The sequence below is a fragment of the Sceloporus undulatus genome, chromosome 1 (genome assembly GCF_019175285.1).
Source record: "Sceloporus undulatus isolate JIND9_A2432 ecotype Alabama chromosome 1, SceUnd_v1.1, whole genome shotgun sequence".
NCBI lineage: Eukaryota > Metazoa > Chordata > Lepidosauria > Squamata > Phrynosomatidae > Sceloporus > Sceloporus undulatus.
The window spans coordinates 6362104-6378468 of record NC_056522.1 but is presented as its reverse complement, the minus strand read 5'-3'; the positions used below and the strand labels follow the sequence as shown (position 1 = coordinate 6378468).

At 45.5% G+C, this 16365-nt stretch overlaps 3 protein-coding genes across 5 annotated transcripts in view; 2 read left to right on the top strand and 1 right to left on the bottom strand.

The window, feature by feature from the left end:
* Positions 1-5187, top strand: part of PINX1 (PIN2 (TERF1) interacting telomerase inhibitor 1) — a 100424-nt gene extending 95237 nt beyond the window's left edge. For all 3 annotated transcript variants that reach the window (XM_042466393.1, XM_042466224.1, XM_042466309.1), the window contains exon 7: positions 4413-5187. In XM_042466393.1, the coding sequence (XP_042322327.1) occupies positions 4413-4988 (576 nt within the window). In that variant the 3' untranslated portion in view covers positions 4989-5187. The remainder of the gene's footprint in view (positions 1-4412) is intronic.
* C1H8orf74 (chromosome 1 C8orf74 homolog) overlaps positions 1-16365 on the bottom strand; it is a 601672-nt gene that overhangs the window by 498323 nt on the left and 86984 nt on the right. The gene's annotated exons all lie outside the window — the stretch shown is intronic.
* Positions 14020-16365, top strand: part of SOX7 (SRY-box transcription factor 7) — a 19003-nt gene continuing 16657 nt past the window's right edge. Inside the window, exon 1 of the mRNA XM_042466106.1 lies at positions 14020-14426. Coding sequence (XP_042322040.1) covers positions 14180-14426 — 247 coding nt within the window. The 5' untranslated portion in view covers positions 14020-14179. The remainder of the gene's footprint in view (positions 14427-16365) is intronic.

Genomic DNA, 16365 nt, shown 5'->3' with positions numbered 1-16365 from the left:
AGATGACAGTTAGGGAGGGAGGAGCCTCTTTCTTCAGGCCAGCCCCTGATGGTACTGGGCCAGCCTAAACAGCAGCTGCCTGCAGAATCCGTATGTATGAACAATAAAACAGAGAGAAAAGAGGAGAGCAGATAACCTCACCAGCTTCCCCCAACATGTTATAAAAAGCCTGAATGGAAATCATAAAAATTGGTGAAAGGGGGGGGGGTCCTTGTATGCATTTTGGAAGAAGCTTTCAAGTGGTTTCTGGCCAGTTCAAAATGTTTTTGTTTACTTATACAGGGCTTACCTGACCTAGTTGTTTCCTTTCCCATGTGCATAGTTTTAGTTTTGGATCAAATGTTTTCCAGAACATGTTGAACTTGTCTTCTTTTTGTGGTGTAGGAACCTCTCCCTATTCTTTCCATGTTATTTCTGCTTCTGATACCAAATATCTGGTCAAAGCAGTTATGCCTAGGGACAGATCGACCTTGTTACCTGAAGTATAGCTGTAGGCCCTTTTCCTGTGCTTGGCAGTGTCTCCTGCTGACTGCCTGAAAGCTATGGGGGCATCACACACAAGCAATTCAGGGTGCCCAGGTGGTTGGGCTACAGTACTGCAAATCCCATGATGCCCTGCGTATTGAACCATGCCTTGTTCCTCTATCACAGTGGTTCCCAACCTGTGGGTCAGGACCCCTTTGGGGGTCGCCTAAGACCATCGGAAAACACATATTTGCATGTAGCGATGAAAAATAATTGTATGGTTGGGGTTCACCACAATATGAGGAACTGTATTAAAGGGTCACGGCATTAGGAAGGTTGGGAACCACTGCTCTATCAAATGTGATTTTATCCTTTCTGTGGACCTGTTGATACACTGTTGGGAATGCATTTCATTAAGTCCTGATGGCAACGAGGAGGCTTGCCAATCGGCTGCCTGGTTAGCAATCCATTTGAGGCAGCAGATTCAAGCTCTTTCTGTACTCCAAGGACCAAGTCTGGTGGAACAAAAATAACTTTGCACTTGAGATTCCATTAGTGTTTCTTGGGGCACTTAAACATCTCTGGGTAAATTCTCCTTAGGAATTTTTGTATTTACAACACTCACGCGTGCACACACCATAATAACTGACCTTTGCAATGTTATTTCAAACCCTGATTTTGGTTGTGCCTCAATACTAGATCCTGTTTATTTGTTTGTCCATTGAAATAAACAGACAGGATTTTGTTTTTTGAAATAGAAGACTATCCTACAGCAATGGCAAGCCACCTCTAAGCATTCACAGGGTTTTTGTGGGAAGTTTCTTCACAGGGTGGTTGCCATTGCCACCCTCTGAGGCTGAGAGAGTGTGACTACCCAAAGTCTCTGGGTTTCATGGCTGAGCTGGGATTCAGACTCTGATCTCCAGAGTTAGGGATGCCATAACCCGGCGGCCCCCGTGACAATCACGCTTTTGGGGACCCCTCACGGTCACGGCCCGGTTTGGGGGCCCCCCACGCCTTGTTCCCGGTTCGGGGTCCGCTCCTCCGCACACGGCTGTGCGCCACTCTCCCCACCTGGCACACTGGCGTAGCCTAGAGAGCAGCTCTTTAAAACATCTGCCACTCAGAGCTATTATATACCAAGTGAGCCCACTTGGTATATATACCCTCAGGAAGCCTTACTTTCCAGGTTACAGTGAGCAAAGAAAAAAAGGCCATCAATCGTTCATGTTTCACTGGGAGTTTAATTGCCTCATCTTTTAAATGTAAACCGCATCAGTATTCTTGTAATTCTTTATCATAGTACAGTGGTGCCTCGGGTTACGAATTTAATTCGTTCCGCGGCCGCTTTCGTAACCCGAAAAGCCTTCGCAAGCCGAAATGCCATAGGCGCTAATGGAGAAAAGCCGCGTTTCGTGCGAAAAAGCGCCGAAAAGCACCAAAAAAATTTTTCGTAACCCGAAAAAACATTCGTAACCCGGAACAGTTATTTCCTATGGGATTTTTTCGTATCCCGGAAATTTCGTAACCTGGGTATTTCGTATCCCGGGGTACCACTGTATCGTTTTTGAGGCCCTAAATACCTTTAATTGTAATATGCAAATTTATCCCGAAGCTGACCAATGGGAAAGAAGCAATCAGCCCTCCACTTGGGTTGGTTTTCAATGGCTTGGTAAAGGAAGAGCTTTTGCCTTGCTTGTAAATAGGAAGGGCTTTGGGGTAGCAAAGGCTGCAGAAATAGTTTGACTCCCCCCTTAAACATCCATGGCTCAGTGCTATAGGATTCTGGGAAGTGTAGTTTCTTGTGGCACCAGAGCTCTTTTGACAAAAGGAGCCTGAATAATCCACAGAGGAGGCGTTGCCTGGGGGCTGCGGTGGAAGAGAGGAGGCTGCTCCGGATGGTCCTGGCACTTCCCTTGGCTCCCTCCCTCCCTCCCTCCGCCTCCTCCTCCTCCTCCTCTCGGAGCAGCCCCACAGCCAAGCTCAGTCACACTCCCAGGCTTTTCTCTTCCCCCCCCCCCTCTGCACTTTGAGACCCCTTTAACTGCCAAAGCTCAATGCTCTGGAATTCTGGTGTCTGAGGCATTTGGTCTTCTCTGTCAGAGAGCTCTGGTGCCACAATAGACTACAATTCCCAGGATTCCCCCGCACTGAGCAGTCTCAAACTGGACCATTTCCTCAGTGTGGATGCACCTGGGGAGGAATTCTGGGCACTGCAGTTCAACTAAGTTTGGAGAGTTATGGGACTCCCTGTCAGAGATAGCTCTGGGGCCACAATGTACTACAATTCCCAGCATTCCCCAGCACTAACCCAGGACAGTTAAGTCACTCTCAAACTGGATTCTTTCCTCAGTGTGGATGCAGCTTTGGTGAGGAACTCTGGGCATTTCAGTCCAGCATTGTTTTATTTCTGCAGTGCATTTTGGATTAGAGACAAGGTGACCAGGCATCCTCCTCCTTTTCCAGGACATGTCCTCTTCTGTCACATTTCAAAATGTCCTCCATTTGGATCATGGCTAAGAAGCATGGATTTATAATTACATGGGTGTTTTTAGCTTTTATTTTTGGCCATGTCCTACATTTTTTTGCTTGGGTGCCCTACATTTTGGGGTGAGGGCATTGGTCACCTTGGTCAGATAGCTTTCCAGGGGTTTAACTGCCATTCTGCTGTGGTGCTGGAACAGACCACCATTCCCAGAATTCCATAGCATTCAGCTGAGGCAGTTAAAGTGGTCTCAAACCAGATGATTTCTCCAGTGTAGATGCAGCCCAAGCCTTTTGCCTCTCTTATGTCTGAGATTTCAAAGCCCAGCCCTGGCACCACAACAAACTACAAATCCCAGGATTCCATAGGATGGAGTGATGAGAGTGAAAGCAGTGTGCAGCAGCCTAAGTTTGCTTAATGCAGTTCTTAACATGGTGCACCTCTTGCCTACAGAGTCTCCCAGGCCCCAGCGGGGCCCTAGAGTCCTCGAGGGGCTTGGGAGAGGCTGTCTCCCAGGCCCAGCGAGGCCTTGGAGAAGGTTTAAAAATGTAGGACTTTTTTTTTTTTTTTTTTTTTTTTTGGTTAATTTCCTGGCCAGGAAATTTTTTAAAAAATGTCCTACATTTTAAGCCTTGTCCTACATTTTTTCCCAGTTTTGAGGTCCCCCGGGATGGCAACCCTATCCAGAGTCAAAGTCCAACACTCAAACCTCTGCACCATGCTGGCTAAAGATTTTGACTAACTTTGTACCAGAACAGTTTTTTTTCTTTTTCATATTTTATATTTTATTATATCAGTCCTTTATGATTACACTTAATTGAATGAAAAGGTAACAACAGAAGTTCAAATGTTATTCAGCAAGGAGAACAAGAGAGAACTACCACAAAACTACTTGTGAGCTCTACTATCAGAAGAAAACAGCTAGTTGTCCTATTTAAATTCATCTGGTAGATAACTAGGACAATAGATCATGCCAAAGGTTACTATGAGTTACAGGAGGAGTGATAAATAATATTGTTGCTATTGGAATATCCAGATAAAATGCCACCAAAGTGTCATTAAACAAGTTGTTTATCTGTTCATTTCTATACTTTTTGACTTGGGCAGTGATTCTAGGCTGCATCCATAGGAGTGTAGTATCTAGATCAAGGGACATAACAGGACCAATCTATTTTGCTTTGGTCAGGCCTCACCTGGAATACTGTGTCCAGTTCTAGGTCCTAACAGTAAGAGCTGATCAACAGTGGAAGATGCTGCCGCGGAGAGTAGCGAAATCTCTTTCTTTGGAAGTTTTTAGAGGATGGATGGCCATCTGTCGGGACGATTATTTAAACTAATTTTATTATATGCCACCGTGAGATCTTACAATACAGAGTGCAATCTAAATATTTAAATAAAGAAATAAGCAGTATGATCTGTTCAGTGAGTTGATCTTTACCTCTCTCTCTCTTTTGTTTTGCAGGACGATGTTGCCAATGCAGACCCTTCTGAGGAAACCTTGAAAGAAGAGGTTGAGCCACCTGAGCAAGTTGATGCTGGGAATACTGTAACCAGCACTTTAACTGTACAGGAATATTTTGCACGGCGCATGGCAAAACGCAAGAAAGCCCAATGTGGGCAAGACCTCAGGTCGGCTGATCCTCCTCCAGCAATAGCTGAAGAGTTGGCATGTTTGGAAACCCAGCGAAAGAAAAGAAAGAAAGAGAAAGAGGTTGGGCCTGAGAATGAGAGCAGAAACGCAAAGACAGTAAGCCCTGTGATTCTTGGTTCAAGTGGGGAAGAAGAGGCTGAACTGGATACCCAGAAGGAGAAGAGAAAGAAGAGGAAAAAATCTAAGCACCTGAGTGTTGTTAGCAGTCTTATTTGCAACAGGTCGCAACATGCCATCCCAGAGAAAGGGCTGTGTTATGTAGAGGCATCTGATGCAGAGGACAGTGACTTAAGAGAACAGCAGTCAAAGAAAAAGAAAAAACACAAAAAGCTAAGAAAAGGAGAGGTGGAAAGAGCCAAGCCCAACAAGAAGAAAGATTCTAGTTAATGCATCTCTGCAGACTTCTCAAACAGAATTAGTCAACCTGCTTTTTGTACAGACATGCTACGGTTGTACACATTAGCCAAGTGTCCAATATAAAGGATGTTTTTGGAAACGGTCATACTCTGCAGTTTGCAACCAATTCCCTCCTCTTAGCACAGTCATCCACTCTTTGTAAGACAATTAAAACTTATACTGTGTCTTATACTGTGCATTCCTTGTCAGTTTGCCACTGTCACACCTCTTATCTTGCAGGTGGTCCCGCATCCCATTTAAACCCTTCATGACAGAACAGGACAGTAAATAAAGCAATTGATAGGAGAACACCAGTGCCTTAAAATCATTTCTGTGTGTTGAATGAAAAGTGATGAAGTAGCCCTTGTGGTCTCTTCCATCTCTACAATTCTATGATCCTAGGTGGAGGTGTTTTTAATTATATTTTTCTTTTAATATTGTAAAGCCACTCTGAGTCCCAGTTCGGGGGAAAGAATGGGATACTATTACTACTAATAATAATAATAATAATAATAATAATAATAATAATAATAATTGTGCCCAGGTTAGAGACGGACAAATCTAGGAATTTTTTGAGATAGTAGGATGGGTCCTACATAAAATATCCTCTCCTCTCTTATCAGGACCTGCTCACAGTAACAGAAAGCAACTTTTTGGACTACAGCTCCCAGAATCCCTAGCTAGCATGGTCAGTGGAGGATTCTGGGAGCTGTAGTCCAAAAGTGTAGGAAACATCCACAGCCATACTTGAATTTATCTGCCAGTGGTAAAAAAAAAAACAGCAGCACACCTAGCAGTGGCAATCATCTGGTTCTACAAACCATTCAGATTTCCCACAATCCCCTGGAGCAACATTACACCAAGAAATTGTGGGATATTAAAATAATAGGATTTATTTATATACCGCCCAATCACTGGGAATCCGAAGGTTTACAACAGGGGATAATAGACGGTTCCCTGCCCTCAGGCTTACAATCTAAAAGACAAGACACAAAAGGAGAAGGGAATGGTGGGGGGGAGGGAATCAGGTCCAGCAGTTCTCTCCTTTTGAGGCCCAGACCAAGGCAGATGGACCAGAGGGAGGGCTCATCTTCTTCCAGGAAGGCCTGGAAGAAATGGAGGCTGTACTGCTTGGAGTGTGTGCATGTGCGTGCCTTCAAGTTGCCTGTCAATTTATGGTAACCCTGGTCCAAAGCACACAGAAATAATCCAGTTTAAGACTGCTTTAACAGCCCCGGCTCAATGCTAGGGAATTCTGGAAACTAGTTTTGTGAAACATTTAGCCTTCTCTGTCAGAGAGCTCTGGTGCCACGATAAACTACAATTCCCAGGTTTCCCTAGCACTGAGCAGTTTCAAACCAGTTATTTCTGCAATGTGTTTTGTACCCCTATGAATATTCCTATGCGTTTTCCTTGGTGGTCTCCCATCCAAGTACTTACCAGGGCTGACCTTGCTTAGCTTCCAGTGATCAGATGGGTTCTGGTGCCTTTAGAATATTTAGACCTAGAGCTCTAAGCCAGAAGATTTTTTTTTAATGGATGGAGTGGGTAGGTTCTCTAGCAGCTACTGCAGCATGCTAGGTGTTAATGCTGGCCTTGAGATGGTCTAGATCAGTGGTCTTCAAACTGTGCCCTTTAAGAGATTTTGGACTTCAGCTCCCAGAAGCCTCAACCCTGTTGGCCAATAGTCTGAGATTCTGGGAGTTGAAGTCCAAAATCTCTTAAAGGGCACAGTTTGGGGACCACTGGTGTAGACTGTAGGCCAGTGGTTCCCAGCCTTTGGTCCTCCAGATGATTTGGATTTCAACTTGACAAGTTGAAGGACCAAAGTTTGGCAACCACTGGTCTAGACCATCTAGACCAGTGATTCCCCATGTTTTGCCCTCCAGATGTTTTGGACTTTCTTTTCCAGAATCCACGACCATTGGCCAAACTGGCTGTTGCTTCTGGGAGCTGAAGTCCAAAACACCTGGAAGACCAAAGTTTGGAAACTTCTGTTCTAGAACATCTGAGAGCCAAGCATCTAGATCCTCAAACAGTGGCTCTTTCTTAATCTTTGGTCCTGCAGATATTTTGAACTTAATCCTCCAGACGACTGAGCCAGTATGGCCCGTTGTCAGGGATTGTGGGAGTTGAAATCCAAACCAACAGGAGGGCCACCATGTTTCAGAATTACTGACCTTCACCCTTCAGTTCTGAGATCTGTACGTTTCATTTCACCTCCTTGCAACCTCCCACTGGCATTTTCTCTTAAATATGAAACTTTAGAGCCAGTGCGGAGGTAGTGGTTCTAGTGCTGGATTCTAGGAGACCAGGGTTCGAATCCTTGCTTAGTCATGGAAACCCACTAGGTGAGCTTGGGCAAGTCAAGCTCAACCTCAAAGGAAGGCAATGGCAAACCCCCTCTAAACAAATCTTGCCAAGAAAACCCTTAAGTTTGCCTTAAAGTTGCCATATGTTGGAAATGACTCCAAGGCTCACAACAGCAATAACTACAAAAGAAACATTAGGTTATAACTTTTTAAGTGTTTTTTCCTGCTGTCATAAGGACTCTAGGGGTGCATCTACACTGTAGAAATAATACAACTTGTTTGTTTATGTAACTCCATCCTAGGGAATCCTGGGATTTGTGTTTTCACAAGGTCTTTAGGCTTCTCTGTTGATATGGCATAGTGGTTTGAGTGTTGGACTATGACTCTGGACACCAGGGTTCGAATCCCTACTCGGCCATAAAACCCACTGGGTCACCTTGGGCAAGTCACACACTCTCAACCTCAGAGGAAGGCAATAGCAATACACTCACAATGAACAAATCTTGCCAGAAAAACTCTATGATAGGTTCACCTTAGAAATGCCAAAAGTCGGAAATGATTTGAGTGCACACACCCCCACCACACACCAAAGAGCGCTGGTGTCTCACAAAGCTACAAATCCCAGGATTCTGCACGAAGGAGCCATGGGAGTTAAAGTGGTATCAAACTGCATTATTTCTACAGTGTAGATGCACTGGTGATGGAAATGATTATACACCATTCCTCCAAAGCGTGCATGTGTGAACCCCAAAGAAATAATAACGGCAGGGATTTGGGGCTGGGGGCATGCTCCTATTAATCTGTGGTTTGTAATATCTGCATTCCTGACATTTGCTGGCACACTTCAAAAGCGCCTGGCCAGGCAGGCGGAGAATTGCTCTCAGCCTTGATGACTCCTTTGTGATGGGTGTTTTTGGTGACGGTGGGTTTCATTCACCTTTGCAGCCTTCTGAAAAATGAACTGAAAGGACTGGAGGCTTATTAAATGAAAGAGAAGGGTGTGTGTGGTTAATTCCTTTTTTCCCCTTTGCCCTGCCCTGTCTGCGCTTTGATCTGGCTGTAGTAACTGCGAAGTTTAACACGCAAAGTGTGGTTATTTGCACAAAGGAAAGTTCCAATCTCGGTGGAAAATCAGGCGCAAGACCGAGAAAGTCAACAGATTAAGAAAAGGATAGGGGTATAATAAACCTGTTTACTGGCTTTGGAAAAAAGATGGGAAGATCATCTGAATTGTAAATCCCTACAGACGCATTGGTACAGGATGCTCTTCTGCTTTGATACATAAACTCTTAGGTTGCATGCCACCTTCTCCCAAGCAGCCAAAATGGCACATTTGCTGTCCTTGGTCTCGAATGACTTAGGACGGTTAGGACTCATACGATAGCCCTTGTTTGTAGAGACTGAGATTTGGGAGGTCAAGATTTTAGTCTTCCTTGAGCCATGACTGTGAACTTTCCCACTTTGCTGCTACAACAACCCTTTAAAGTTGGATACTGCTTTTTGGCAGCAGTGTTGCATGCATGATGTAGCTGCTACACCTGCCTGAAGTATTGGTAAAGGAAAATACATGAAGCTGAGAAGGACCAGATATTGCTGGAGGCCCAGGCTTGAGTGGGCAGCTCACCCTCTTGCTTTCTCTCTCTCAACTGGAACCCAGTTGTGGCTTTCCACTGACATAAATTAAAAATGGTTGTGCTTTCTTGGAAGGTTGCACCTGTGGGATCCTAGACAAGGTTGCACATTCACCTTGTGACATTCATGTTAAATGGATGGGTAAGTGGTGTCTAGGATGGTGCCACTCAAAATGGTGGTCCATGGACTCACGCTGGTCCTCAAGCCCTTGGTTGCTCATCCCAGCTGAGTTTCCAGGAAAGAAGGGTCCTACTTAGACCTTCTAGATCTAGCTCTTTTTCACACATATTGCTATCAAGTTAGGAGTCATCGATCTTGTACTCTCAGAGCTAAGCTTACCAAAAAAACACTGTGATAGGTTCTTCTTAAGGTTGCCATAAGAGGCCATGCATTCATTGCAGAACTGTTGGGTCTTCAATTTATCCTTATACTGTTGACCCTCCACATTTGCAGCCTTGACTTTTGCAGATCTGATTATTTGCTGCTTTGATTAATATGTTCTCTCTAGGAATCTCCAGGTCCTCCAGTGCAATTCTGCCAGACGTTAACAATAGAGTTGCACTTGAGAACCTAGACATTCCTAGAGAAAACACTTCTAGGCATTTGTAGGTCCTCCAGCATGATTCTCTGATCACCTTCTGACAAATGTTGATCACAGAGGCGCGTTACAGACCGCCAAAAAGTACGCGATCTACATGTACTAGGGTTAGGAAGGGGCGTGCTAGGGTTAGGAAGGGTCTTACCTTCCTAACAGCCCCCAATCCTAGCATGCGCGGAGCGCATACTAAATGGAGGCGCCCGTCCACACGGGGGCTGCTATCTTGATGTCTCAAACGCACAGCGTCCGGACATTGTGTGGCAGAAGCAATGCCGCGAGTGTGCGACTAGCGCCTTGCGGTGCCACTTCTGGGGGCCAAGAAGAAGCGCCATTTCGGCGTTTCTTTTTAGCTGTGCTGGGAAGCCTTGTGGTCCGGCCACTGGGGCTTCTCGGTGCAGCTAATGACGGCGGCGGCAGACAGCCCACTTTGGGGAGGTCTGAAACATGCCAGAGTTGCACTAGAGGACCTGGAGATTCCCAGAGAGGTGTTCTCTTAGGTAAAAAGAATAGTGGATTTTTTTTTAATTTGTGCTTTCTCCACATTCATGGGGGGGTCCTTCACCCCTAACCCCAGCAGATGTGGAGGGACCACTGTATTACTGTTAGAAAGTGACATCTGGAAGAAATCTTCTGCAAAGCTATCTCCACTAGTTGGGAAAGTTACTTTTTGAACTGCAATGCCCAGAACCACCATAGCCATGCTGTCTAGGTTGTTCAGAGAGATGTAGTCCAGAGAGGTTATCCCCCATCCCCCAAGATCTAGTTAACCATGGTTTTGGACCATGTATGCAAATTAATCTTATTTCCAGTGATTCTATGTGCTTTAGCTGTGGATTTCTGCATCAACAATGGTTAGACCTCACCTTGGTACTGCCTTTTCCGTAGCAGTGGGCTTGCATGCTTCTGGGAGGCGATATTGATGCATTACTGCTGGTGGGGTTCTCTTTCATTAGACAGGCTTTTGTTAGAATCTTGCAATTGGAAGAGACCCCCCCCCAGAGGAATCCATTCCAATCCCATTCTGCCATCAAAGCACTCCTGACAGAGAGTATCCATGGAACACTCCTTGAGCAACCAACCGTACAGAGAAAATAGGCCTGGTTGACCCTGACATTACTATCTACTGAGTACACATGAGGATCGTATACAGTTCTTTCATGGCTACCTTTCCAAATCTTTGATTTCTTCTGATGGCTTGACTACTGTCTCCATTTCGATTTCTGGCTGAACCAAGGTATAGAAAGCCTTTGGCTGTTTTCACATCTTTGTCGACCACTCTAATTAATAATAATTAATAATAATTTGTTTTATTTATATACTGCTATTCCAAAGATCATAGCGGTGAACAGCAAGTAAGCTAATTAGCAAGTAAGCTAATTTGCCCCCAACAGTCTGGGTACTTATTTTAGTGACCTCGGAAGGATGCAAGCCTGAGTCGAGCTTGGGCCCTTTTGCTGGTCTTGAACTCGCAACCTTGTGGTTTTGAGTGAATGGCTGCAGTACAGGCATTTAAACACTGCGCCACCAGGGCTCCTCTAAAGCCATGTCAGCCATCTGTGTCCTAACTTATATGTATCTGTATGTGCCTTCAAGTCACCAGCTGACTTATAGTGTCCCCATGAATTTCACAAGGTTTTCTTAGGCAAGGAATCCTCAGAGGTGGGTTGTTGTTTTTTTGTCAATTCCTTCTGAAATATAGCCTACAGCACCTGGCCTTTGTTGGTGGTTTCCCATCCCCAAATCTAGGCCTTAGCTTTAAGATCAGACACAACTTGGTGCCTTTAAGGTTGCTGTAAGTCAGAAATGGCTTGAAGGCACATGACAATAAAGCCCCATTCAGGCAGTTATTCAAGATTACTCTACACCTAATGATTATTTTCCATATCAAAGGGGAGGCTCTTACATCGAGAGCCATACAAATTTCCACATGCAGAGTTGCACAGTAATTGAGCAAGCCAGCCTTTGGGTGGAAGAGAATGGTTGTGCAACAGAAGCCAGACACTCCATTTGCACCTGAATCTACCGGTGAATCCATATACGCATCTATGCGCATCTATGCCCAATGGGACTGCAAGTGCAACTTTGCAAAGGCAAATAAGATGCAGATGTTCCACACATAGACAAGAAATGTCCATCTTCTTTAGTGATGGAAGTCGTAGGTCACCAAAAGGACTCCAGCCAAAATCTTTATATCTGCACCTCATCTACCCGGCTGTTTTTTAAGTATCTAAAGCACTCTGACAGAGAGGAGGGTGCAGATCTGTTCTCTGAGGATCAAGTCTAATGGCTTTATGTTATCTCTTAGTCTTCAAGCTACACATCCCCAGCTCCATAAACCACTCCTCAGAGGCCTTGGTGGTTTCCAGACCTTTCATCATTTTGGTTGCCCTCCTTTGGATACGCTGCAGCTTGTCAATATCCCTCTTAAATTGTGGTGCCCAGGCATAATATTCCCAGTGAGGCCCAACCAAAGCAGAATAAGTGCCAGTTCTATGCCATCTGGAGGGCCTTATGAGTCCCATCCCAGCATACATGCTCCCAGACCTATTTAATATTTGCAGTAACCCTCAGAGAAAGCAGAGAGAGAGAGCGCACTAGGGAGAGGAAGAGATTGATGAAGCCCATCTATTGAGCTTGCCCCCACTTCTATTGATGCAGCCTAGAATTGCATTGGCCTTTTTAGCTGATGCATCACAATAGTGTGATGTGGCAACTAAAAAGGCCAATCTGATTCTAGGCTGCATCAATAGAAGTACTGTGTCTAGATCAAGGGGAGTAGTGGCCCTATATTCTGCTTTGGGTCAGGCTCCACCTGGAATATTGTGTCCAGTTCTGGGCACCACATTTCAAAATCTTGACAAGATGGAGTATGTCCAGAGCAAGGTCACCAAAATGATGAAGGGTCTGGAAACCATTTGTTATGAGGAGAGACGTAAGAGAGCTGGGTATGTTTAACCTGGAGAAGAGATGGTTAAGAGGTGATATGACTGCCCTGTTTAAATATTTGAAGGGATGTCATATTGAGGAGGGAGCAAGCTTTTTTTCTGCTGCTCCAGAGAACAGGACCCAATAGAGCAATGGATGCAGGCTACAGGAAAAGAGATTCCACTTAAACATTAACTTCTGGACAATAGAAGCTGTTCAAAAGTGGGAGACGCTGCCTCAGAGTCTGCTGGAGTCTCCTTTGGGGTTTTTCAAACAAAAGCTGGATGGCCATCTGTTGAGGGGGCTTTGACTGTGAATTCCTGCATGGCAGGGGCTTGGACTGGATGGCCCTGTGGTTTCTTCCAGCTCTATGATTCTGTGTTGTGGTTAACTGCCATCAAGTCAGCTTTGGCTTCTGGTGACCCACTGTGTGAAAGTGCTCCCTCTCCTCCCCTATGATCCTTGCTACAGGGAGCAGCCAGTGTAGTGCTTTGAGCATCGGACTAGGAACCTAGGAGACCAGGGAAAGATCCATCTTGGGGTTACCATAATGCTGAAGACTTAAGCCTACTCCTAGAATCATAGAAGCATCTAGTGCGACACCACTTGAACTGCCCTGGTTCAGTGCTATGGGATTCTGGGAATGGCAGTTGGCTGTGATGCCCTGCGGATGAGGCACCGGAGGAGCCAGAGGCCATTCCACTCACAACAGCAAAACTGGGGTCTCATCGGAGGCTGCCCTGGCAGTTAGCGTGGAACCAGGGGAGGTGGATGAGAACAAGCCTCTGGAGTTCGAGGGCAGGAATCAGGGAGGGAATGGAGGATGAGGAGGATGCAGGTCGAGTCTCCCTTCTCTGGAAGGCCAGCATCTGAAATGCTCCAAAAGTCCAAACTTTGTTGATGGGCGGCTGGATGGTTCAAGATATGCCTTATGAACATAGATGCAAATACAGGCATTCCAACATGTCCCCAAATCTAAAATATTTCTCATCCCAGGTATTTTGGAGAAAGGAGACTCAACCTGTAGTACTAGTACTAGTAGTAGTAGTAGTAGTAGTAGTAACAATCCTCTGTGCCAAAACAGCCCTTTTGAGGCTGCTAGCATGTGTCTGAGAAGAAACTGAAGGCTGCCACTCAGGGTGAATTCTGACTTTTCAAAGCCGGTTTGCCTTGGCCAACTCTCCCTAGTTCCCCCTTCCTCCAGGCGCAAGAGAGAGAGCCCCCTCTTTCCCCCTCTAGAGCCCTGAGGGAGAAGGCACTCTGCACTTGCTCAGGAGCACTGCCGCCACCTCAGGCTCCGAGAGAGAGAGAGAGAGAGGAGAGCGAGGCGCCTGGGAGCTGCAGCAGCGCTGACTCCTCTCCTTCTCCTTCTCTTCGTCTGTGGCTCAGGAGAAAAGAAGAAGGAAGAAGAGGAGGAGGAAGAAGGTGATGGTGATGAAAACAAGAGGAAAAGGAGGAAGATGATGAAGATGATGATGAAGAAGAAGAAGAGGAAGGTGTTGAGGGAGGAGGAGGAGGAGGGCGGGCGGAGGGGCGTTGTCCGGGGCCCTCCCTCCCTCTCTCTCTCTCTCTCTCTCTCTCTTCGGAGAGGGAGGAGGAGGTGATAAAGGCCGGGGCTCCTGGGGAGCGTGGCCGAGAGTCCGAGGCGCCGCTGGAGCGGAGGAGGAGGAGGAGGGCCTGGGTTCGAGTGCTGCCGGCTGCTTCTCGGGCGCAGGATGGCGGCTGCGGGGCTGCGGGGCCCCTTGCCCTGGGAGCCCCTTGGCCTGGCCGCCCTGCCGCCCTCGGCCCCGGCGGGGCTCCCGGCTGCTCCCGCTGCTTCGGCCTCGGAGAAAGGCGGCGCGGCGGCGGAGGGCCGGATCCGGAGGCCGATGAACGCCTTCATGGTCTGGGCCAAGGACGAGAGGAAGCGCCTGGCCCTCCAGAACCCGGACCTCCACAACGCCGAGCTCAGCAAGATGCTCGGTACGCAGCCCCGCTCCCCTTCCCCTTCTCTCTCTCCCTCTCTCTCAACTTTCTTCTTCTTGACTCCACTTTCTCCTTCTCTTTCTTCTCCTCCTCTTCCTCCTCCTTCCCAACTTTCCTGCACTTTGTCCTTCTCCTTCTCTTCCTTCCTTTTCTCTTTTCTCCTTCTCCTTTTTCTCTTCCTTCGCCTCCTCCTCCTTCTTCCCTACTTTATCCTTCATTCCCCCATTTTCTCCCTTTTTCTTCTCTGCCTTCTTTCGGAAACTTCTCTTCCAGACATTTCTATCTATCTATCCATCCATCCATCCATCCATCTATCTCCCTCTCTCTGGAGGAGAAGAGTTTCCAAAAGAAGGCAATGAGGACAAAGTCTCTCTCCGACGGAACTGATCTCTTCCTCTTTTTTGAGACTCTCGCTTTCAGGGATTGTCTGTCTGTCTGTCTGTCTGTCTGTCTGTCTGTCTGTCTGTCTGTCTATCTATCTATCTATCTATCTATCTATCTATCTATCTATCTATCTATCCCCTGAATGGGATAACCTGAGAAAAGAGGACGAAAGGAGAGGCTCCCTTCTTTCGGAAATCCTCCTCCTCCAGAGACAGAGAGAGTTACATAGATAAATGGATACCTAGATTTTATTTTATAACTTAGTATCTCATAAAATAACTTAGTATCTTATTCATATGTCTCTCTCTCTCTCTCTCTCTCTCTCTCTCTCTATATATATATATATATATATACATACACACACACACATATATATATACATATATATATATATATATATACACATATATGAGATATACAGTATATATATAGCATGTGTATATATAAACGGATGATGTTTCCTTGCAACACTATATGTACCTTATTCATTCCTTATTCATATACTGTATATATATATATATATATATATATATATATATGAGATACGCAGTATATTGTATATGTGTGTGTGTATGAATGTGAGAGATATATATATACATAGTATGTGTGTTTGTGTGTATATATATATATATATATGAATGAGATACTAAGTTGCGTGGAAAAGGAGAATATTTGTGTGTGTGTGTGTGTGTGTGTGTACACACATGAGATGCTGGAGAAGGGGAATGTAAGTGTGTGTGTGTATGCATACACACACACACACACACACACACATATATATATATATATACTTACACACACCCATATGAGATACTAGTTGCGTGGAAAAGGGAAATACTGTATATATGTCTAGGATATACTAAGTTGCGCTGAGAAGAAGGGGAACACACACACACACATATATATATATCTCCACTTCTTTTTCCTTGCAACTTAATCTCTCTTTGGAAGGACTGATTTCTTCCTCTTTTTGGAGATTGTCGAATGGAAAGCAGTAGGAAAGAGGCCCACTGCTTCTATTATGATCACTATCATCATCACCATGCAATTATTATTATTATTATTATTATTATTATTATTGTTATCCCACCTTTTCAAACTGGGAGTCAAAGCGGCTTTGCTTTTGGTTCCTGGTGAGCCCCTTTTCTCCTCGCGAGGAAAGGATCCCTTCTTCCTCGGCTCCTCTTGGGACTGGGATTGAAAAGGATCCGTTCCCCCAAAACGAATCGATCCCGGTTGATCCTCTGAGCCTGCCTTGCCAAGCGAAGGAGGCTTTCATTTCCACGGAACCCTGTTCCAATAACGGAAGACCCGGCATCGATGCCTAAAAATGGACCAGGGTTATTTCTGGAGGGATACATCCTCCCTCCGGGTTTTCCTTCCCAAAGGGCCATGTTTCCTCTCCTGATTCCTTTGGTGGATTGGGACCATTCTTTCATTCCTCGTTATTTTAGGATCAGCCTGGAGGGGGGAAATGTGAATTTTCATCTGCTCATGTGGCGCATATATATATATATATATATATATATATATATATATATATATATATATA